Raw genomic sequence first — 24,435 nt, 5'->3', positions numbered from 1 at the left:
ATCGTACGATATTTTATTTACAATGACTTTTTTTTAAATACCGCCCTCAAGTGGTCCAATTAGTTCAACTAAAAAGCAAAGGAGTCGATGATGGCTGATGAACGAGTTGGCGCAACTTTCAAAGTGGTTTGTGCATTATTTTTGCATATTAAATTTAGTTATTTTACCGGATAATGATTTTGTATTTCATAAGGAGTAAATAGAGGATGAACAAGTGTTTTTTTGAACATAGAACAAACAACGAAAACAGTTTTGCCAGTGACAGGCCACTGACATGCATCTGCTCTGTGTGCGTCACTGACAATGTGTGCCACCATGACCACTGGCACTGCACTGACTGAATTCGGGTCATCTCGTGCCCAAGTCAACTCGTACCCAAGTCAACTCATACCCAAGTCAACTCGTACCCAAGTCAACTTGTACCCACATAAATGTTTACCCAATTTGGGGGTTTCCTAGGTACTGATACATATTGTAGCTCAATTTACTTATTCATATTGTAAATCATACACTTAACTATTTATTGTTGCAGGTAACTGGTAAGAATCAGAATAAGCGAATAAAGCAATATTTTATTTTTTTACTTAATCAGAACTATAGTTTTCTTTTCTTTCCGAAAAAGATATTCAGATCTTATGCAAATTAATTTGTTTTGGGTTTGGCAACAATTTTTGTTTTTAATTGACTTGTTTGAATCGGAAAACGATAATCAGAAAATACGAAAATGAATGAATTTAATGATTTTTTACCATTTCTTTTGGGAACTCTTAAAATACACCCAGTGAAACATGACCGTTTGCATTTTATACATTGTATGTTTTTTTATTGAAAATAGATTTGGGTTTTTTGAGCAGAAAAGAGAGGAACATCAAAACAGAAACAGGGGGACTGTTTAAAACATTGGAAGAATATTACGCTACTAAAAATTTAAAAGAAACCATATTTTTAGGCCTATGCCTAGTACAAAGCAGAAACGAGGTGAACATCAAACATTATTAAAACGAAATTCGTGAGAAAGTATAATTAGTAATAAAAGTGAGTAGAACTTCATTTTTATTTCATCGCATAATCACGCCGAACGGAAATTCTCAGTTTCGGCATACAATGTGCGTTATACAGTACGACTTGACTTGGGTACGAGTTGACCTGGGTACGAGTTGACTCGGGTACGAGATGACTTGGGTGCAATATTTTGGGTTCGAGTTGACTTGGGTACGAGTTGACCTGTTTCGCACTGACTGACCTCCAAGGACTGACAGTGACACTGACAGTGACAGTGACACTGTGTTGCTGTTGATCTTGATGTTGATCTTGATAAATGATTGATTGGCTGTTGATCTTGATCTTGATCTTGATAAATGATTGATTGGCTGTTGATCTTGATCTTGATCTTGATAAATGATTGATTGGCTGTTGATCTTGATCTTGATAAATGATTGATTGGCTCCTTACTAGGAACAACACTCAATGATGAGGTTAGGTCAGTGGTCAGGAGGGAGGAACTCCAAGTCCTAGTCTATTTTTCTGCACTCTGACCATATCATCATATGGAGGTCTGACTTAATTTTGTGTATATTCGAGACTGAGCCCCTGTCTTTATATCTGCAAGGATAAAGATGGGTACCTGCTACTCAGATCCAGTGATTCCATTGGATACAATTATAATATATCATTGGATAAACGGGCATTACAGTATACACTCCTATTTATTACGTCTGCCATAGAATTTGACTGCGTGAAATGTAGGTCAAAGGTGCATAATGTACACGCCAGCTGGATGCCGGTCTCTGGCGTTATTCACAAGCCTCGAAGTGTGACGTCGGATGTTCTGGCTAAATTTTGCGATGCTAGTTGGTGTCTACTGTCAGTGTCATTGTGGCCAAACAAAAGGCATTGAATGGCCTAGGCGGCTTTGCAAGCCCCTTTTTCCTTCGGTTCCCACAGTGCCGTTCGGACATCCAGCATTCAGAGAAGCAGTCAGGCTGCAATCACGATAAGGTCTATGACTGAGTGACTATGGTCTTCATATTAAAGGATTTGGGTACTTTTTGTAACACAAAACACAATGTCCACAGATTTACATTAAACTTCCACCGTTTGAAGATAATGATAGTAGAAAGCTTCCCTGAAAATATTAGATCCCGAGGTGCTGTAGTTTTTGAGAAATGAGTAAAACAATGTCATGAAAATACGTTTTTACATGCTAAAATAATTTTCGTCTCATGATCAGTGAGACGAAAATTATTTTCATGACATTGTTTTACTCACTTCTCAAAAACTACAGCACCTCAGCATGTAATGTTTTCAGGGAAGCTTTCTACTATCATTATCTTCAAACTGTGTAAGTTTAATGTAAATCTGTGGACATTGTGTTTTTTGTCCTTAAAAAAGTACACACCCTTTGAAGACAAAATTGGTATAAAACGTATTTGTTACTTTGTTTGTATAATGAACACTGACAAAAACATAAACAAAAACAACAACATCAACATTCTTTCATCTTTATCAAATAGGAGACAATTCAAAAGCTTCTGCAGAGTACTTTTCAAGATGATAAAACAAAGAGTAAGTATTTAGTAGTTAGTTCTTTGTTGTTTTCTGCTCCTTTTGTGTTTATGCTTATATCATTAATTTGTTGATTTGTTCTATTGGTATTTTGTGTTGATGTTTTTCTTGTAAAGCGCTTCAAGACTTTCTGTGTGAAGCGCTTTATAAAAGCTGCGTATTTTTATTATTACTATTAGTCAGCATGCATGGTCAGTCTCAAGACCGGGGTGCTGTACTCCTACTTCTAGAAACTATAAAGTCCCGGTCACACAGGCCTCAATAATGAGACAACAACGATAATGTTAACAATGCACGCCCTCGATTGGGCGTATTCAGGGTGTTCTCTTTGCGTCGTGTTCGTTATTTATATCGTTATTGCTGCATTGTGACTTGGCCTTTAGGTTCCAGGGAGCCTTAGTTTCTAGAAGTACTGTACTCCTATAATAGAACCTAAAGTGGCATCTTGACAACTCAACTGTGATCTTTCTAGCTCCCCAGAAAAGTTTTTGAATCATGATAATGTTAATTTGCTATGATTTGCAGAACACCCATCCACAAAAAATGCCCCAAAATAATAAAAAAGACACACCAAAAAATCTTACAAATTGAGTTGTACTGTACTCTATAGTACTGCTGGCTTCTCTTCTAAGAATAAGATGCAACCTCAGGTATAGATGCAAGATCGTAACCCTACTTCTTCCCGACCATTGAGTATGGTGGGTTACGTTCATCGCAACTACCTCAGGTTTTATTTAATTGTACTCAGTATCATTTTTTTGTGCTCCAAATTGATTGTGTATGTCCGTAATCGGAGAAACTATCCATCGTGATCGATTTCTTTGGAATCGTTATATAGACGCGTGCCCTGCCTTCCACATCCTCATGTGGTCAAGTTTCAGGTTTGCCGCTGATACATTATAGGTAGTTGATGTAAATCAACGACTGTTTAAAAAAAAAAAACATGACACCCGATAAAGCGGTAAGCAGGGAACCCTTCAACTATATTACTGCCCTAGGTTTTCGTTCACCAAAGTATGTTTAAAATATCTCACCTATGGTTTTGGTCAAATGATTTACCTTATGAAATACTAATCAGAAAAACCAGAAGAAACAATTGACCCAATAACAACCCATGTCTTTTATTCCTTTTTTTCTTTCTTTTACAGTCAGTAAAGATGCTTTGAGGTTGATGGTGGAAATGTTGAGAGTTTTTACTGCAGGTAGGCATAACCTAATTCAACCAATTCATGGTTGTATGATAACAAAAATACTATCTACCTAAATGTACTGTTATCTGTGAAGGAAGCCCTCTTGTGTTCAAATCACACATTTCCCCTCCCATTAACCGTGATGACAATACCTTCTATTGACCCACTTCACCTGACGTCATCATCAGAAAAATCTTGGAACCGCCAGACGGGTGGGCAATGTCACTGTGCGTTATTCAGTGAAAAACAGTGCCTATTTTAGGCGACGCACCGTTTACCTATTGACCACCAAAATGGTGAGTTTGGCACCGTCGTTGCGTGCGACGTGCGTGCAAGGAGTCAATGTGTACAGCTAGCAAGGTTCATAATCAACTTGAGATATGTATAGCCTCTCGCCTTATGTTATGCATGATGAAGCTCCTGAAAGCCACCTCTAAACTTATGCAGCGGAAAGTGTTGTCAAGTGTAGCACTCATAAACTGGGCCCAATTTCATGGCTCTGCTTACCACTGAACTCTGTGCTGACAATCACCATTCTCCGCTTGCTGTGCTAATGTTAGATGTGGTAAGGCTAGACTGAGTCGGAGCAGTAAAATGATGACAACCGATTCTGCAGCCAAAAGGCCTGGGCCAATTTCATTTGGCTCTGCTTACCATGAGCACATAATCGGTGCTTACAGAAGCAGGGAATTCTGTGCTTACGGCAAGCGTATTTCACAGGCTAGCAGCGAATTTTGGCTTCTGCCCGTGCGTACTCCACGTTACTAGGCATACTACGCTTACAAGGCTAGCGCAGAAATTCGGCACTTAAGCGGGGAATCATGATCAAAAGCGCAGAATTTGGCGGTAAGCAGAGCCATGAAGTTGAGCCCTGATTGTTCGTTTTGTAAAGCGCAAGGGCACCAAGACGTTTTTCATTGTGGAAGTTTTCTATTGGAAAAGTTTGTAGTAATTTTGCTCCTTTACTGCCAGTGGAATTGAATTTCTAGGTTTCTAAACTGTGGAAAATAAATGCAATCTATCGGTCTATAGACGATGTGACCTCTGACGTCACTCGAAAACCATAACATGATTCGCGCGCATACCCCTGGGCAAAACCTTTGTGTTTTGGCAGCCAGCTAGAAAGTGAATGCAATCTTACCATGACTACGCGTCTTTTTGCCCGGCGAAACATGGCGTATACAGTGTTTTGTCAACAGAGGGCGGTTTGAATGTAAACATAGGTCACATCGTCTATAGTTATCATAACACTGATGGGTTGAGATGAATAAACTTATCTATTCTTCAAGGGGTGCTGTTAATGTTTATCTTCTAGAGTAAACTAAATGGAAAACAGGCAAGTTGGAAAATCTCATCATTGGCAAATGATGATTTGATCTGACCCAACAAAATGAATAAATATCCTTCCCAATACAAAGCTGTACATTTTTTATTTGTCAGTACTAGAAGTATAGACTTGTCAAAACTCTAAAATTATCTTAAATAAACAATTTTATTGTTGTTTTTATTTGTTATATTCAGAGGGTGCAGCAAGAGCGGCACAGCAGGCCAAGTCTGAATCTGGAACTATTGTGGAACCAAGACATTTTGAGAAAGTTCTACCGCAATTGGTAAGGGGTTTCACCCATCAGACAATCCAACCAGGGTCCAATTACAACTGTTTAAAGCCATTGGACCCTTTTGGTACAGAAACAACAAAAAAATTCACAGATTTACAAATAATATACAGGGTTTACAGAAGGTAATGGTGAAAGACTTCTCTTGAAATATTATTCCATGAAATGCTTTACTTTTTGAGAAAACGGTAAAACAATATATAAATTCGCGTTAGCGAGAATTACGGATTTGTTATAAACACATGTCATGACACGGCGAAACGCGCGAAAACAGGAGTGGGTTTTCCCGTTATTTTCTCCCGACTCTGATGTCCGATTGAGCCTAAATTTCCACAGGATTGTTATTTTATATATAAGTTGTGATACACGAAGTGTGGGACATGGACAATACTGTTTACCGAAAGTGTCCAAAGTGAAAAAAAATGCTCAAAAAATCTTTTCTGAGCAATGATGTTTAGGATTTTGATAATGATGAATAGATGGGTTGCAGTTCACAAAAACTCATTGCCCGATTGGTTAGTGATCACAGGGGCAAGTCTCATTGTTTGAGCGCCAAGCAAAAATTAAATTTTGCTCGTTAAAATGGCATCTATTGGGAACTATCTACAGAGAATTGAATGGTCTGTTATGGGTAAGAATACCAGATGACATTGTGTTTGTGTTTTCTTTTCAGCTTCTTGATTTCTGAGTTAAAGATTCCTCCTTTAACAAAATCCCAAAGATGCATTGGACCGATGACAGTGCCTGGTGCTGCATGAATTTCCTTGATGTATGAAAGAGGCTCTACCATTTCCTTACCTGCTTGTCCTGTGTTATTTTCCGGTCAGCTCTAATATTCCCGTAAAAAAAGCTTCGAGATTATTTAATCAAGGCTAAGTAGGATTTGAAAATTTACATGGTTGAAATACGATATAGAAAGGTTTGTGGTAACACCATGTAATGACTCTCTAATGAGTTGGGGTGGTTCTGAAAAGAACCATTGGTTTCAACACGACGTTTTGATCAGTATGCTCTGATCGTCTTCTGGAGAAAAGACGATCAGAGCATACTGATCGAAACGTTGAGTTACCGCAAACCTTTCTATATAATCAAGGCTCTCTATGTTTTGACAAAAGAGGGGGAGGCAAAAACATTAATTGCTTTCTGAAACACTTGGAAAGATGTGGCTTAGCTTTCTCTGAAATGTTCACATGATAGTTGGACTAGGCTATGATTTGTATTTTCAAAAGCAAATTTATGTACATTTTTGCCAAACAATAATGACATTTCTTTCACTAAAGACCAGAAACAAAATTTCAGTGCCAAGAACGTAGAGGACATGACAGTGTGATATTTACATACCCATGCTAAAATGGAATCTTCCAACTGTTTAATAATAGACTTGGAAGATTCCATTTGAGTATGGGAATGTCAATATCACACAGTTTTATTTATAACTGTTTGAGAGACTTGGTGAAACAAAGTCATAGTTTGTTTCAATGATCTTCCGATCGAGGGAACTTGGCAAACTCCCACAAGGGATATACATTGTGAACGCCAAGCTGGCAACAACCAATCTCTTTCAAACAAACATTGGTTTAACGTCTATGATTATGAATCACACAAATCAAGAAATTGTGATTCAGTAACTAGACAACAATTATTCTAGTCATTATAAAATCAGTGCTAAGCTGGGGGATTCGAACCCACAACCTTGTGATTGCAAGTCCTGCAGTCTAACCATTAGTAAGTTTGCATGGGATGAATGATGAGATGTCTCTAAACAAAAAATGCATTCTTCTGTACTTCTAAGTTTTAAACAAAGAGTCAAAAACTGTTTGCAGCAACACCAAAGACTGGCTCATCTGAAAGTGTTTTGTATTGTAAAATATTTTCATAAGTGTACATAATAAAAAGATTCACAAAATATCAGAAAGAAAAATGTGTAGATGTTTGTTGTGTATATAAAATGTGCTTATATTAATGGATTGTTGTTTATTTAGCCTTCAAAAACAATGACTCCTACAAATCAATGCTTAAAGACTCTGGACACTATTGGTAATCGTCAGGAATTGCCAAAGACCAGTCTTCTCACTTGGTGTATCTCAACATATGCATAAAATAATCTGAAAATTTGAGGTCGATTGGTCATCAAAGTTGAGAGATAATAAAAGAAAAAACACCCTTGTCACCCGAAGTTGTGTGCTTTCAGATGCTTGATTTCGTGACCTCAAATTCTAATTTTGAGGTCTCAAAATCAAATTCTCGAAAACTACGTTACTTCAGAAGGAGCCTTTTCTCACAATGTTTTATACTATCAACCTCTCTCCATTACTCGTTACCAAGTTACGGTTTTTAATAATAATTTTGAGTAATTACCAATAGTGTCCAAAGCCGAGCAATGAAGGCCAGAAAGAAGAAAAAATTACTGTGGTCCTCAGAGCTGCCCTTAAAAACAATTTATTTTTTAGTGAAAATAGAAACGGATTAAGTGTAAACATGGTGATGGCTTATACAATAATAATTATGTGTATTAAACCACAAGAATTCATCCTACTTATCCGACTTACTACGGTTATCCACATCTTCCCCTCAGTTTATCGTGCCCAACCCATGCTGTGTCATTTGCAGATCGAATGTAGTATTACTTCATGTATTATCATTATTCCATTTGCTTGTAAAATTACTCTTCATCATTCACTATTAAGTGTTTTGGTATTTGTTTGGATTTGGTTGATACACTCCCCTTTTTGGACCAAAAGAATGGAACACTCCCTAACCACATCAACATCAACACTATTCGTATTTTGAAGAAACCGTCCTCAAGTGTATCAACATTAATTTCATCCAGCTGTCTTGAGCGCCTTTGGAACAACTTTGGTTGATTTTGGAGCTAAATAAATCCCCTCTGATTGATTGATTGAAGAACACTGAGTGGATCCACTCAAGTTTTGATTCATTTTCGGTTGGACCATAGAGCAAGGAACATCTATGGTCGAACAAAGAAAAATATACTGGTACATCTCATTCTAATGGTAGTTTGTACTGTGTTTGTGTATCATACAATTTATCACCCAAAACAAATATATAACTTATTACCGAAAAGACCTCATCGTTTGCATAACCTTTAGGCTTTAAAATAACTCGATGAGGATAAAGTCCACGCAAACAGAAAACAAATGATAAGGGACAGGACAAGAATTGAAATTCACCATCACAAGGTGCAACAAAGTTTGCTTGGGGTTTAATGTGTTTAAACGTTCTTTATGGTTTTTATCATGGAGCATTTATTGCTCCATGTTTTTATGAAGTATTTCTCACAAAAATCATGCCCGTTGGGTTAGTTGTGTTCTTTGAACTGCTTTTATAAAATTGCGCCCTCAAATTTTGTGGCCATGTGATCAACCGCATGCTAATCTAACCTCGTTTAGAAACTTTTGTGTTGATCGAGCCCAGGTTATATTTTTGTTATTTATACCAAGTTAAATCCCAGGGAACGAGGTAGTCAACAATCTAGCCTCACCGGACTGGTACCCAGATCCAGACCACACGTAAAGTTTATGAATGGCACATGTAAATATAACGGACACCAGTTCAAGTGAAAAAGTACCCATCATAACACAACGAGCCACGACGAAGTGGAAGGGATTGTGGAAGTTTTTTGCAAATTTCGACTCAAAGTGTCTAATAAAGAAGCTTCCTAAGTGAAGGATAATACATTACAGCATCATCATGATGGAGGATTTAACAGCCGATGTAGAGGAGAGCGATTTGCAGGACTGGCAGCTACCGCTGGCCTTCATGAAGAAACGGCACACGGAGCGGATCGAGGGGAGTAAGACCGAAACACACACATGGCGGATGAAGGAACGAGTGAGTGTGAACTGAAACCTTCAATGATTTTTGCTTGTTGTATATCTTAACATACGATCAATGTTGATGATTGAAGTGACTTTTGTTCTCCAGGTCATCAAAGTGCCAAAGTTGATGGGCACTGCAGTGTATGTTTTTAGCCGGAATGTTGATTTTTGTTGATTTGTCCATCATAATCATGTCCATTGATTGATTGATTGATTGAAATGAAAGTCCTGACGAGGAGGTCGAATATGGAGAAAAGTTTCTGTATGGCGCCACCACTTTTTCATTTGATATGAAATACATTATTGTCTAATTTACCTCAATGAGATATCCCTTTTGGTAAAAATGAATGAAAAAGTGGTGGCGCCATACGGAAAGTAATCCAAAATTTGGATAACTTTCCGTATGGTGCCACCACTTTTTCACTCATTTTAACAAAAAGGGATATATCAATCAGGTAAATTAGATACTATATTATTTTATTTCGAATGAAAAAGTGGTGGCGCCATACGGAAACTTTTCCCAAAATTGTACACAATAAATTAAATTTAAACAAAACAGAATTGAAAACAAAATGAGATCTCAGAATTTGATCTGAGCATTGAGTCATGTCATGGAATGGAATAAGTACAGCAAAAGCTACTTGCTGGTTGGGCTTGTTTTCTGCTTTTAAAGATTTGAGTCTTACTCTTACGAGTTTATCAAAATTTAATATAATAAACTAATTTATATATTTAAAAAATGCTCATGCTAAAGTGTTGTTGGGTCCAGTAACACGAACTAGTCGCAAATGTAACAGGCAGTGTGGGTAGGCTGCATGCAGTGCAGTGACCCAGCAGACACTTTGAAAGTTAAAAGTTCGCGGTTTGAAACATTTTTTTCCAGAAACTTTGTGAATAGTATGTTGCGCGTGGGTTGTGTGTATGCGCGCGCGCGTTTAGAAATAGATAATGCACGAAATACATTACGCGCTGTTACATAGCTATGAATTGCGCGTTCCGCGTGATAATCTTGTGCGCCTGACACGCGGAAGCCAGCCGGTTATAAACACTGGTCATTGTCAACCGTTTAAACACCCCTACGTGACGCGCTCTCCACCAATAGGAGTAGAGAAACTGTCTGAGGTATTTATGAATGATGATTTAATGTTGAATGTGTTTTTGTATTTGTTTTAAGATTTCCAGAGAATTTAAAGAACACAGAAATTTAAACTCCTCTAGAAAGTGGCAATATTATTCATAATTGCAGTTCAAAAACGTAAAATCCTTAAATTCCTGCTATCAACAAAGCAAAACAAAACATGGGCCCACAGGTGACAAACTGTGCAATGGATTAAAAAAACCAGTAAGCAGTCAGCCAACAAAATTAGCGATTGAGCAGACCATTTCCCTACCAGAATGCCCAACATGCCAGCCATTGCAGAGACTGTGAGCTCCACCCATTTACTTACCTACTGAAGTTTTCAAAAGACACAAAACTGTTACATTTAGTTGTAACTTATTACAAAGTATAACAATACTAACATTTTTGGTGTCCCACATTATTAGCCGCAATAGACCAATTGCGCTACCAATGTTTACATGTGATCACTTGACCTATAGTGGGTATAGAAAAACACAGCTACACAGTAAAGACAAGGAAAGACTCGTACCGATGACCATAATTGGCTGTATTTTCAATAAATAACACTTTTAATTAAAAACGGAGCCCTTTTTATAAAGTTGAATATTGTGACATTGATTTAAATCACATTTGCTGTTTGTCACATTTTGCGTTGTGCACGGCGTGAAGTTGGGCTGTGAGATCCCGAAGTTTTCCGACTCTTAGCTGACAGCTACACCTTCCAATCAAATATTTTGAGGATGAAAATAAAGGGATTTGCAGCTTCATAATGATATTTTTATTGAAAATATTGGCAGGAAAATCATAAGAATGACAGTCTACCTGCAGTACACTAATCTCCTTTGTTATTTATCTGCGGGGATATGCAGCGTTTGTTCATGCGTGACCTCTATGTGAATATTAATTAGTCAAAAGGGCTAATTAATAGGCCCTTTTGACTAATTAGTATCCAACCCGAGGTCACGCATGAAAAATCATGCCTACTCGCGCAGATAAATCACAAAGGACACTTATTAAATCGAGTGTTCTGCGGGTAGATTGATGAGGGCAATGTAAAACCACACTTTTCGTTCACAAACACATGACATCGTGTGAACATTCTCTTGAAATTTCCTATTTGATGGAACTGTGTTTACCCATACTGGCATTGTTCAGCCATCGGTAAGGTCTCATGTGACAAAATCCGGAATATTCTTCAGTGATTTCGAGAATAAAGTATTTTTTGAGCCAAGAATTGCAATGAGCAAATTGAAATCGTTTCCAAATTAGTATCACGGTATTCGATAATATCGTGATATCGCCTAAGCTTAATTGAAATAGAAAATGTGAAAAAGAAAGACAGTTCTCTAAGAACAAACTCTACCTGGCAAGTAGGTACACACATGGTGTTTATACCGCAAACCAAATATATATTAATTGAAATGAACAAACTTGGGTGAAATTATCAACCAAGATACTCTTGATTGTGAAGCTCACTCACTTGAGGCTTATTTTAATTCAAAGTGGCCTTGCCCGTAAAAAATGTGTTATTACAGGCCTGTTACAAGCTAAACAACGAAGCTTGGTTTTTCAATATTTTTTCCTGACTCACCCAACCAACCAAAAGTTTTTGCATCTGTTATTTCTCGTAAAAGATTGTTGAGCTCACAAAACTCCACCAATTTGGTATCCCCAGACATATATATAGATCTACTTGTAGATTAAATCCTGTGATAGTTGGATCCATCTGTTCTTGTCACTAAATTAAAATATAATTAATAAGTCTCGCATCAGTGAGTATGGGTGCGTTCGTTTAGCTCCCCTGGGTCGACCCCGGTGTGTGGCGTTTTTTTCCCAGGATGAACGTGGGTAATTATCTGCACACGTTTTTCCTGGGGAAAAAAACGCCACACGACGGGGTCGACCCGGGGAAGCTAAACAAACGCACCCTATAAAAACAAAACTGTTACATGTATTAGATTCAGTTAGGCCTATTAAATTGTGTATCACGTTTTGAAAACAAGCTATAAGCTGTAGCAGCTCTGAAATCATAGTTATGAGCACTTTGTTGAGTTAAAAGAAAAAAACATTATTAAAAAAAAAAATATATATAAATTACGGGGCCTTATCAGTGGCATCAGAGTCAGATCAACTCTCACTTCCTCGAGTGTAATACATCAGATATGTACCTTGTACCGTTGCTGTGTTTTGATACAGTGCTTTGGTAACTGACTAGTTACAGCATAGTCAGTATCCTTCCTGACTGCACAGAGACGTGTACAATTATACACTGCATAGTTTATAGTGTTAGTCAGTGTTCACGCAAGGTGTGGAATTTCATCCAGGGCAAATGTCAGAAGGATTCAGGCTACTAGGGCTTATCTGTACACTATCACAATTCTGATTCAGGGAATGATTTGCCTTGTATAGCAAAATGCTACACAAAATGTATCAGTTTTTTGCAACTAAAAAACCATCATTTGTTACTCATTATCAGTATTCTGTGTGCACCAGTACCCGAACAAAGTTTGTTCTGTCAAAATATTTTGCTATGCAAAAGTGCTGGATGAAATCGTTCCCTGCAATTTGTATATTTAGATATTTTAAAGTGGTATTGTGGCCATAAGCAAGGCAGTTGATTTATTGCTCTCATGGCTCTTTGCATTTTAACTGTAAAAAAATATCATAAAAACTTACCTTGTACATGTGTGTGCAGAATGTTTGTGTGGTTAAATGGAATAGAGTGGCAATCGGGACTTAAAATAGCCATTTCAAACTGGCAGGGTCATGGCCGTGTGGTAAAGGGCCAAGTTGATGGGGTGGTCTTTTGTCGCCCGGCAGTTTTAAGGCACTGGACACCTTTTGTAATTGTCAAACACCAGTTTTCTAACCTTTTGTACATTATCTCAACATATGCATCAAATACCAAACCTGTGAAAATTTGAACTCAATTGGTCACACAAGTTGTGTGCTTTCAGATGCTTGAATTCGAGAAAGTGAGAAATTACTTCTTTCTCAAAAAGTATTTGACTTCAGAGGGAGCCGTTTCTCACAATGTTTTATACTATCAACAGCTCCCCATTAATCAGTACCAAGTACGTTTTTATGCTACAGATAACAATTATTTTACCCATTCATGAATACCTTTTTTTTTAAACTCACTTTTTTAACAAATTCATCAATGCCTTTTTTTCTCTTTTTTTTTCTCTACAACTTGAGGACAAATCCGACCGTGGTCAATGAACATTAGGTGTTCTTCAATCATATTTAATTTTGTTTTAATGGCCTTATGTTTTGACCCCAGCAGAGTCTTTCTCAAAGTCTCATACATGGGTACATGTAGTCGTTCTCAAAAGGCTTTTGAGAAATAAATAGGCTACCACTGCTACTTGCTAGGGTAGAAACGTGAGGCCATTAACCAATTTTGCTAGGGTAGAAACGTGAGGCCATTAACCAATTTTGCAGGGTTGTAGTTTTTAGTAGTGGGCACAAACGGAGAGCGGATCAACAACATTTTCATTATCAATTATCTAGGGCCATTATTGCTGAAGTGGGGCCAAGTATCCAAATGTTTGTGTTCTGGGGCCATGCAACAACTTGAATGGCGTTTTGACTGCAGCGTTCTTTCTCTACGACATTTAATAATCCTTATTACTATACCTCATACATATTCATGACAGAGCGTCGAGTTCTCACTGGTCCATTCATCATCGCGTGCCGGGTGTTAATTTGGCTAACTACCAAGTGCGCACGTGAGCGTTCACACAAGTGGTAAACGCGCATGACAAGTAATAGTTCCCTGGGAGCTATTCTACTTGTCATGCACACTACCATTGTGCGACGTCATTCCCGGGTGCTATTGATCGTGGCACCATTTTGTATACATGCACGAACAGCGCTCTCTAAGCGACATCCAACACATGAACAAACTTATCAAGTGCATTTTGTTTCACAGTAATCATTTTCTCTTGCTCAAAACTCATGTTCCGGTAACTGAATATGTATGAAGTATAGTAAAACAAATATAACATGGTTTATTTCGGGTGACTAGTCGATGAGCTCCCCTCGGTATTGGAAGTTGACAAACTAGTTCCCACGGCTTCGCCTCGGGAACTAGTTTGTCAACTTCCATTACCTTGGGGAGCTAATATCGACTAGTCACCCTCAAACCATGTTATATTTGTTTATTTTAAGCTGTGTCTCAGATCAATGCACAGTGGACAGTATGTTGAAATCTGTGCTGGGCGACACTTTTGCTCAGAGTGCTGGGCAAAAATTGTGAGTCTTGGGCAGGCCCGCCCAGCACCGCCCACCGTGGCTACAACACTAGTCATTTGGCAAGAAGTTTCACTACAGCAACTATGACTGATCTAGGACTTGAATACAGTGCATGACACTGCTCTGCTACATACTGAATGTAGAAATGCCAACTTAAAGGAACGTGCGTCGAGTTGGTCTTTGAAAAGCATTTGAAACCGTTTGTTATTAAATGCAAATGGTTAGACAGATAATTTAAAAGTAGAATATAATAATCCACACAAACATGCCTCAAAATTGCACGATTTTCCATTTACGTCGCGAAGAAACTTGGTCAGCCATTTTGTGAAGTAAAATTTTTGATTCCATAAAATGGCCGACCGTGTTAGTTCGCGACGTAAAAGAAAATCGTGCAATTTCGAGGCATGTTTGTGGGGATTATTATACCATACCTTTAAAACATATTTCTAACCATTTTGCATTTTATAACAAACGGTTTCAAACGCTTTTCAAAGACCATCCAGTCTGATCCAAGGCAACGTGTTCCGTAAAATTAGGTGACAGGTCACAACAACTCTTGGCATCTTGAATATTCTCGATGTCTTCGTTAAATGTTATTTTGGGTTGTCGGTTTGGATTGGCAGGGCTATCTTTCCTCGACTTCCACCTCTAGTACCCTGGTTGGAATCTTGTTGGGGGTACCATGTGGAGTAAGTGGTCCCTTACCTGATCGCGTAGGTTTTCTCTGGAATAATTCTCTAGGGTTTTCCACCCACATATAAAACCAAAACTTCCATCATTGTCTTTACTACCCGGGGTTCTTGGAAGAAGTGATTAAGTTCACCCATATTCTGAGAATCCTGGTTTCACAACCGAACCAAAATTAATGAACAACCAAAATCAACAAATATTTATTTTAATGATTCAATTTTAGATGAAGACAGTCAGCGTTGCCTTAGTGATGTGCCTCAATGTGGGTGTGGACCCTCCAGATGTTGTGAAGACCTCACCATGTGCCAAACTAGAGTGCTGGATAGGTAAGCTAGAACCCCCTTTCCTGGTCTTGGAATTACATGGAGTTAACTAAGCTGCACCAATGAACTATCTAAACACTTACCTCAAGCTCTGGTGCTTCTGTTCAGCAGAGTGTGGGTTAGAATCCCGGTCGTGACACTTGTGTCCCTGAGCAAGACACTTCACTATAATTGCTTTTCTCCACCAAGGGGTAAATTGGTACCTGTGAGGGCAGAGATGGTTCCTGTGATTGATTTAGCCGAGTAGCGCATATTAATGTTGCACAGGCTACATACTCCCCACCGGGGAGCTGAGATGGTTTAAGGAGTGATTTAAGGCCCAGTGACCAGGGGTAATAATGTGAAGCGCTTTGGGACGCCCTCCGGGTGTAAAAAGCGCTATATAAAAACGGGTTATTATTATTATTATTATTAATTGGTCAGATTTATCGGAACCTCAAATAGTATGCACAAATATAACTGATTAATTTGATTCACAGTTATCTCCTGCGCATTTTGATACCTCTTTTGTTGCGCTGCAATGCTGTTTGGCGGATTTATGGGAACTTGAGTGACTTAAGGTCGAATTTCAAAAGTTGCAAAGGCCCTATTCACCCCAATTCCAGAAGGGAACTTGCACAAGCATCACACACACAGACAAATCATTTATAAAAGGCGGGCAACAAAAATGCTGATCTTATTCGTCACAGTACAACGCTCTTGCTTGAATGGGCTTTTGCAACTTTTGAAATTCAACCTTAAGCCACTCAAGTACCCATAAATCCACCAAACAACATGGTAGCGCAACAAAAAAGGAAACAAAATGTGCAGAAGATAACTGTGTGTCGAGTTAAGGAGTTAATTTTTTGCATACTATTTGAGGTTCCGATATATTTGACCATTTGTAAGTGTTTATATATTTTATTGGCGCAGTTTATGTTGCCCTGGGTCAAATTTTACAGAGCTGCTTAAGCACAAAAAAGGCTAAAGGTTACAGACGTCGATCTTGTCATGAGCCGAACCTAGTGTAAATGTTATGTCAAGCACGCCTGTCTAAAACCAAAATTGAATTGGGTCGACCCAGAGTCGCTCCTAATCCATTTGGTTCGGCACAACTTTGGAGCGCCTGTCTGAACCGGGTGTTAGTGAGTTTCAGTTTTTAACTAGTCCGCTATTTGATGGGAAGTCCTCGAATCAATGTTATCTTCCAGAGACCAGTGATGTTAATGGTATTATTTTAATATCTCTTTTGTACAGACCCACTGTCTACCAGTCCACAGAAGGCACTTGAAGCAATTGGCAACAATCTCCAAAAACAGTATGAACGCTGGCAGCCTCGGGTAAGTTACTCTGACACCTTGCTTCTGATACATGTACACCAACAGATACTACTTGTGTTCCCCTTTATTTATTTCAGAAACCATGTTTCTTTTTTAAAAGGAACACATTGCCTTGGATTGGTCGAGTTGGTCTTTGAAAAGCGTTTGTAATCGTTTGTTATAACATGCATGGTTAGAAAGATGTTTTAAAAGTAGAATACAATGATCCACACACATTTGCCTCGAAATTGCATGATTTTATTGGAGTCAAAAATTTGACTCCCATAATGGCCGACCGTGTTTGTCGATGAGGTAAAAAGAAAACCACGCAATTGCAGTGATACTTGTTTGGATTATTAGATTCCACTTTTAAAATATCTTTCTAATCATATGCATTTAAAAAAAAAATCAAAAATCAAAACCTACTTCTTCAGTCAGCCTCGTCATTAATCTTTTGTTGTTTTGCTTTTATTGTTTCTTTGCATTGTTCTTGTTGATTGTTCAGCGCTTTGATCTACAGTATGTTAAAGGCGCTATATAAATACCTACCGTATGAATATTATTATTATATTATTATTATCACCTGTTGTTTGAATACTTGTAGCTCTCCAAAACCAATTACATGTATGTTTTTTTCTCTACTGCACAACAGGCTCGCTACAAACTATGCCTTGACCCTACAGTGGAAGAGGTAAAGAAGTTGTGTACATCTCTGAGACGCAATGCCAAAGAAGAAAGAGTTCTCTTTCACTACAACGGCCACGGTGTGCCACGACCCACCACAAATGGAGAAATATGGGTCTTTAACAAGGTTTGTCAATAATGCTTTCAAGTTTGTGGGTGTGAATCCCCGTTACTATAATAACCATTGATATAAAGGCCGAGTCACCCTGCAGCGATAACGAAAACGATAACGATCACGACGCAAAGAGAACGTATTCTATTGGTTGAATGGGCGTGTGCATATTCTGCGTGGAACAATTCAACCAATAGAAAGCGTTCTCTAGCATCGCGATTGTTATCGTTTTCGTTATCGCTGCAGTGTGACTCGGCCTTTACAATGACTAATAAGAATTGCAATACATGTAGTCACTGAATCACAGTTTCTTGATTTTCGCCATTCATAATTGTAGATGTTAAACCAATGTTTGTATGAGAGAGATTGCCAGCTTTGTGTTTGTATACCCTAGTTAAAGTTTGCAGAGTTCCCTTGACAGTAAGATCATCTAATTAAACGAACAAACAAACAAACAAACAAACAAACAAACTTTGTATAGAGCACATAGTAGTAGGCTCAACGTTTACACTGGACCTCGGGCCCGAGGCCAGTGATTTTGGCATCGGGCCTGTAAACTCATGGACAAGTCCAGCGGTCTTGTGTTTTTGTTTAAATGTTGACGTTCAGGCTAATAGAAATCTCTAAAATTCTATTGAATATTATTGAATACTTACCCCTAATACAGATGAGATACATCTTCACTTTGTTCTTGTTCAAATTAATATCGTTTAAATGTAAAACTGCGTAGGATTTTATATTATACTTATTCTGATTGGGGTCTTGTGAAAAACCATGAAAACAACCTGGTCCGGTCATTTTGTTTGCGGTCTTGCTTGTGGACTGTACCCTCAATGTTGTATTTATGTGTATTTATGAAGGTGCTTTACAATATTAGCATCCCTGTTAATCAGGCATACTTTATTACAATTCCTGGAACTTTCTCAGCTCCCTGGGAGCAAGGAACCCCAAGCTACTCAAATGTACGCCAATTGGTAATTAGAAAATGACATTTGATTTGACTGCTAGTGTTGTGATAATACTTGCGTAGGACTGGTACAAGTCTACCCTCATGTTTTATTCATATGCTAGTTAGCCTATGTACAATGTATGTCACACAACCGGTTCTCAAGTTGCTCAATAAATCATAGCTAGCTGCAACAGAATACAGCAATTTTTGCCTTTTGGTGCATGTTGTTGTATTTGGCAGGAATACAGTTAAGTGGTGAAATTTTTACTCTTACAATTTTCTCACCGCAATGATTACTAAAAGATTCACAATTGCCCTGTGAATGGCATCACTTTAATTGTTCAAAATACTTGTACTTTGTAACATCCAGTGGTCAAAAATAGTTTAGAACTGGACTTTGGCAGCGCTAGATCTTTTTATTCCGAAAAAAAAAATACCTCGGTACAAACATCCTCTTAGCAAAGGTCAACACCAACAAGTAAACAGGATCAACCCAGATAAACATGTTTTCCATAAAAATACAATTGATGGCAGTGTTTTGTGACACTTCTTGCGTAAGAATGATGGAATTGTGAACCTAAAGGGCCTGCTTGATACGCTGCACAGTCTGGCACAATCTGGCGGTACCTGACAGTAGCAAGGTTCAATGAGCGGTTAAATAGACTGTGCAGGTCTTGACGCATAATCAAAAACAAGACAACTGGAGCAAAGTCTATATTTTGCTATGAAATTAAATCATCTTTTTGAAACGTAATGGCGCTGAACACGTTTGGTAATTGTCAAAGACCAGTCTTCTCACTTGGTGTATCCCAACATAAGCATAAAATAACAAGCCTGTGAAAATTTGGGCTCAATTGGTCATCGAAGTTGCGAGAAAATGATGAAAAAAAAACCCACCCTTGTTGAACCAATTTGTGTGCTTTCAGATAGGAGTAAAAGACTTCCGGCTAGAAGTCTTTTAATATTTTAGTGAGAAATTACCTCTTTCTCAAAATCTACGCTACTTCAGAGGGAGCCGTTTCTCACAATGTTTTATACTATAAACTGATCCACAGCTCTCCAATGCTCGTTACCAAGTCAGTTTTGAAGTTAATATTTGTTTTAAGTAACTACAAATGTGTACCTTCCCTTTAAATATCTGAGAATATTTTAAATACAATTAATACTGACCTTAAAACAAACTTAAAACTTGTGACGAGGATGTCTTTTTTTGTCTCATATAATCACACAACTCAAATTAATTTGTGGGTTTTTTTTTGGGGGGGGGGGGTGGTGTTTTGAAATTTAATATGCCCAGCTTTTTGAGGTTCTTTCAAAAAAAAAATAAAAATAAAATAGCCTTTCATGCTGCTTTGTGTTGCTTTGGTACATCTCCACAGCCAGTAACAAGGGCATCGACAGCACTGGCTACCGTGTCCGCCGTGTAATTTGAGGCTCGCGCAGTGGCAGGTACCGGGCTAATATAAGTTTGCATACATTTAACGCAAGTATACTTTGGATTGTTTCTGTTGCAGAGTTACACACAGTACATCCCACTCTCCGTGTACGACCTGCAATCATGGATGGGAAGCCCGTCGATATTTGTCTACGACTGTTCCAACGCTGGACTCATCCTAGAATCGTTTGAGCAGTTTGCCTTACAGAAGGAGCAAGAGAGAGAGGTACGGGAAAACCATTGAGTTATATTTTTATAAGAACTAGAGGGCGCACTGGCCTAGTAACGTGGCCCGGTATGCACGCATGCCGCCATTAATAATAGTAATATCGACGTATCTACCAAACAAGATACTCAAGGCGCTGAGTATATACAAACTTTCAGAAAGATAGGTTATTGCAGTGATGAATTCTGAGACCCGATTATTTAGCACCTGTAAGGGTTTACAAGGTGCTACGGCGCATTCAACAGCCACAGCCAGGAACACCAGGGCGAACCCCTTTTTGGTAAGTGCACTGGGTTCTTTTACATGCGTTGCACAGCACATGGGACCAACGGCTTTACGTCCCATCCGAAGGACGAAGCAATGGTTAAGTGTCTTGCTTAAGGACACAAGTGTCATGGCTGGGGATTCGAACCCACACTCCGCTGATCAGAAACACCAGAGTTTGAATTCGGTGCTCTTAACCGCTCGGCCACGACACTTCCATTTTGTAAGTTAAAAAAACAGCATCACGTAGCTTGTTTGTAAGGATACACACCGATGTGTGCTTCATTTTCAACGCGCGTACATGTACAATGTTCATCTTACATAATGGCGCGCTTGTCTCCTTGCACTCCCGTCGTGTTTGTGCACGCAGCATCAGCAGTGTTCCCTCTAGTTCTTATATGTAACTCTGTGTAGAAAACTGACTTCCCGTACAAAACATGCGGAGAAACAAAATCTGATGAATGTGCACTAGTCGAACATGGATGTGTGCCTCATTTTGACCTGCTTTGTTTTGCACAACAGAGAACCACAGTGTCTGTCTGTTGATAATAATACATCCCATGTTTTAAAAATGTTCCATAGTTATCCAAATTTATTATTGAATTTTACACAAAACCATCTCGGCCCTCGAAATAACCCACGGCATCCACATCAATTGCCATGGTGCCCTGCGCTTTTACTGTGATGTCCTTTGCAAAGTTTCAATACAATTTTTTTTTTTTTCCAATATAGAAGTGTCCCTTTCCAGAGGAAAATTTCTGTGCCCCCTTTAAGAACCAAATTCAAAGCCTGACATCTTAAATACCAAGTATTGATTTACTTCCTGCCTCTTTTAGCTAGCATCCATGAATTCACACACCCTGTCAAGGTCACAAGCGCCCCTTCCTCCCTCGGCCAAGAACTGCATCCAGCTAGCATCTTGTGGCCCCAGCGAGCAGCTGCCCATGAATCCCAGTCTTCCAGCCGACCTCTTCACAGCATGTCTATCTACACCCATTAAAATAGCGCTAAGATGGTAAGAACACACATGTCGGTATTTATGTCTTACAAGAGTATTTTGAAGAGGAATTCACTGTTTATTGAGGCGTTTTGGATTCACCCTTCGTGAACCAAGGGGCACTCTTTGGTGAAACATGAATTCAATTCTAAGAAAGGGTGTACTTTTGCTAATTCTTCTTGGTACAGAACACTTGAGAGCTGTTGATATTGAAAAACAGTGTTAGAAACGAGCCCCTTTGATGTAGTTCAAGAGTAAGGGGTAATTTTTTCATACAAATAATTGAATCTGAGATAGGCTTCAGGCATGAAGCCTGTCTCAGGCATTTGAAAGCGCACTATTCTAATGTGCATGCATGCAACAAGGATGTTTTTTTCAACTGCTGGATCGTTTCCTTATAAATGAAACAATCCATTGTTGAAGTTCAGCTGTTGTTTCAGGTTTCAGGGTTTATTTCCATACCATTTGTACATGTACAATGTAAGGGAAAACTAATTTGTGGAACTTAATAACAATATGGGGAGGTCGTAGACAGGAAGCCTATAGGCTTGTACAGAGTCTGGCCTCTACAAAAAGAATACATATAAATAATAAGTTACAATCATGAGTTATGACAATAGATAAATAAGCAATATTCAATATGTGGTTTATTTATTGAATAACCATCCTGTAACTTTACAATTTTATTAATATTGAGTCATTGACAATTTTTAAAAGTAAAAGTAAAAGTTCATAAAGCTAAAAGTAAAAGTAAAAGTAAAAGAAAAGTAAAAGTAAAAGTTCACGAAGCTCCTAGTTACTGCTAACTATATTAAGAAGACGTTGCTTTTTGTAGTACTTCTTACAAACTCTAATTGAAGTTAATGGGCACGAAGATCAAAATTTATTCCAAAGGAGAGGTCCCTGATATCTTACAGTTGACACGTGGATCTTTATTACAGCAATGTTGCCAAAGGTTATACTCTCTGGGGAAAAAGAGCGATCCGTTTAAACAAGATAATCTTTCAGACGAGTAGATTTCGTTTACAACATTTGAAAAAGAAAAAAAATATTGAAAGCTAACAAGGTGTGAAGGGTTATTTTGTTTACATTGATTTATTGGGGTGAAGGGTTATTTTGGTTTCATTGATTTAAAGATGTTCATTTATTTGTTTAAACCCTCAAACTTTGTTTGGCACTAGAACGATTGATAAAGCCCGCAAATCATAATAGTGACTGTCTATCAACAGCACACACATTAGGCTTTTGTCAAGGCCTTCGTGGCTTGGACAGCTTCGTAGGGCTGCGGTCCCAAGCGACTGTAATGGGAGACCGCACCTGCAGAAGTCACGAGGGCCTTTTCCAACTTGTTTGCGGTTTTGTTTATGAATTATTCATAGAGTATGAAACGTGCATTAATGTATGCTGACCCGCTGACCCCCGTCACTTCTGATTGGTTTGGACTTTTGCTACCCTTTTGGGTTGCAAAGGTCAAGATTTGATGAAACAAGTGTGTGGGCTCCCGTTCCAGTCACTTGGGAGCGCGGCTCTGTGAAGCTGTGCAAGCTACGAAGCCCTTGACAAAAGGCTACACACACATAGGATATGCATCTTCTTCTGCACCAGTGTGCCACACGCAAAATACACAATGCTGCAATAAAAATGACACTTTGTTGTGGGATGTTTAGCACATCATATTTAAGTGTTATCCCTTGCTATACGACAGTAAAAGGTTAAATGGCTTTTGTCTGGCACCCTGAACAAAGACATTGATACTCAAAGACATTAATACTTATATCAAATAAGTGTAATATTGATCTTAGAAAACGCCCTGATCCTGTCAAAATACAGTAAATTGGGACAAAGCAAAACAAATCAATGCAATAATGCATGAAATCTATTGCATTAGTTTTAAGAACTGTCCCTCGGCCAAGCTTTGAAATAATCACTACACACGCCCTTCTCCTTTGGAAGTACAGATCAGGAATGTTGTCAATGTTCTCTCATTGCAGGTTTTGTTTCCAGAAAAGCAGTGAGCTTGTTCCAGGTGTAACGTTAGAACTTGTAGATAAGTAAGTAGCAGTCTCATTCGCTGTAACCAGAATTTAAACTTTCTCTAAGTTAAAAGCAGTGGACACTATTGGTAATTACTCAAAATACAATGTAGTTACTAGCATAAAACCTTACTTGGTAACGAGTAATGGGGAGCTGTTGATAGTAAAAAAACATTGTGAGAAACGGCTCCCTCTGAAGTAACGAAGTTCGAATCCCCAGCTGTGACACTTGTGTCCTTAAGCAAGACACTTTTAAAACCATTGCTTCGTCCTTTGGATGGGACGTAAAGCTGTTGGTCCTATGTGTTGTGTAATGCATGTAAAAGAACCCAGTGCACTTATCGAAAAGAGAAGGGGTTCGCCCCGGTGTTTCTGGTTGTGGCTGCTTAATGCGTCGTAGCACCTTGTAAACCCTTATAAGGTGCTTAATAATTGGGTCTCAGAATTCATCACTGCAATAACCTATCTTTCTGAAAGCTTGTACATACTCAGCGCCTTGAGTACCTTATTTGGTAGCTACATGTACATGCGCTATATAAGACTTTGATATTATTATTCTTATTTTCAGGTTACCAGGTAGACTAAATGATAGGAGGACACCACTAGGGGAGCTGAATTGGATCTTCACTGCAGTCACTGATACAATAGCATGGAATGTCTTGCCTAGAGGTAACAAGTCCAAGCATTTATACATTTGAAAAGAGCATAATCTATGCTTTACTACTGTTAATCCCCATCTTGATACAACCTTTGTCATTTTGGCTCAAAACTTGTGAAAGTAGAAACACCAAGAGATAAAACTGAGTAATAATAATAATGATAATAAGGATACAAAGC

At 38.5% G+C, this 24,435-nt stretch overlaps 2 protein-coding genes across 4 annotated transcripts in view; both read left to right on the top strand.

Annotated features, from left to right (window-relative positions):
• Positions 1 to 57: 57 nt before the first annotated feature.
• Positions 58 to 6,319, top strand: LOC117292886 (centromere protein X-like). The gene is made up of 5 exons (XM_033775055.1): positions 58 to 126; positions 2,514 to 2,565; positions 3,714 to 3,767; positions 5,277 to 5,365; positions 6,045 to 6,319. Exons 1-5 carry the CDS (start codon positions 88 to 90, stop codon positions 6,057 to 6,059), a joined length of 249 nt encoding a protein of 82 aa, XP_033630946.1. The 5' UTR covers positions 58 to 87; the 3' UTR covers positions 6,060 to 6,319.
• Positions 6,320 to 8,970: 2,651 nt separating this feature from the next.
• The window catches only part of LOC117292520 (regulatory-associated protein of mTOR-like), a 60,266-nt gene continuing 44,801 nt past the window's right edge, over positions 8,971 to 24,435 (top strand). For all 3 annotated transcript variants that reach the window (XM_033774594.1, XM_033774595.1, XM_033774593.1), the window contains exons 1-8: positions 8,971 to 9,223; positions 15,501 to 15,603; positions 16,837 to 16,919; positions 17,551 to 17,709; positions 20,158 to 20,304; positions 21,405 to 21,583; positions 23,557 to 23,616; positions 24,167 to 24,267. In XM_033774594.1, coding sequence (XP_033630485.1) covers positions 9,083 to 9,223; positions 15,501 to 15,603; positions 16,837 to 16,919; positions 17,551 to 17,709; positions 20,158 to 20,304; positions 21,405 to 21,583; positions 23,557 to 23,616; positions 24,167 to 24,267 — 973 coding nt within the window. In that variant the 5' untranslated portion in view covers positions 8,971 to 9,082. The remainder of the gene's footprint in view (positions 9,224 to 15,500; positions 15,604 to 16,836; positions 16,920 to 17,550; positions 17,710 to 20,157; positions 20,305 to 21,404; positions 21,584 to 23,556; positions 23,617 to 24,166; positions 24,268 to 24,435) is intronic.

Source organism: Asterias rubens, chromosome 7, assembly GCF_902459465.1.
Source record: "Asterias rubens chromosome 7, eAstRub1.3, whole genome shotgun sequence".
In the NCBI taxonomy this organism is placed as follows: Eukaryota; Metazoa; Echinodermata; class Asteroidea; order Forcipulatida; family Asteriidae; genus Asterias; species Asterias rubens.
Note: the sequence above shows the minus strand (reverse complement) of the source record. Positions and strands in the feature narration are given on the sequence as shown.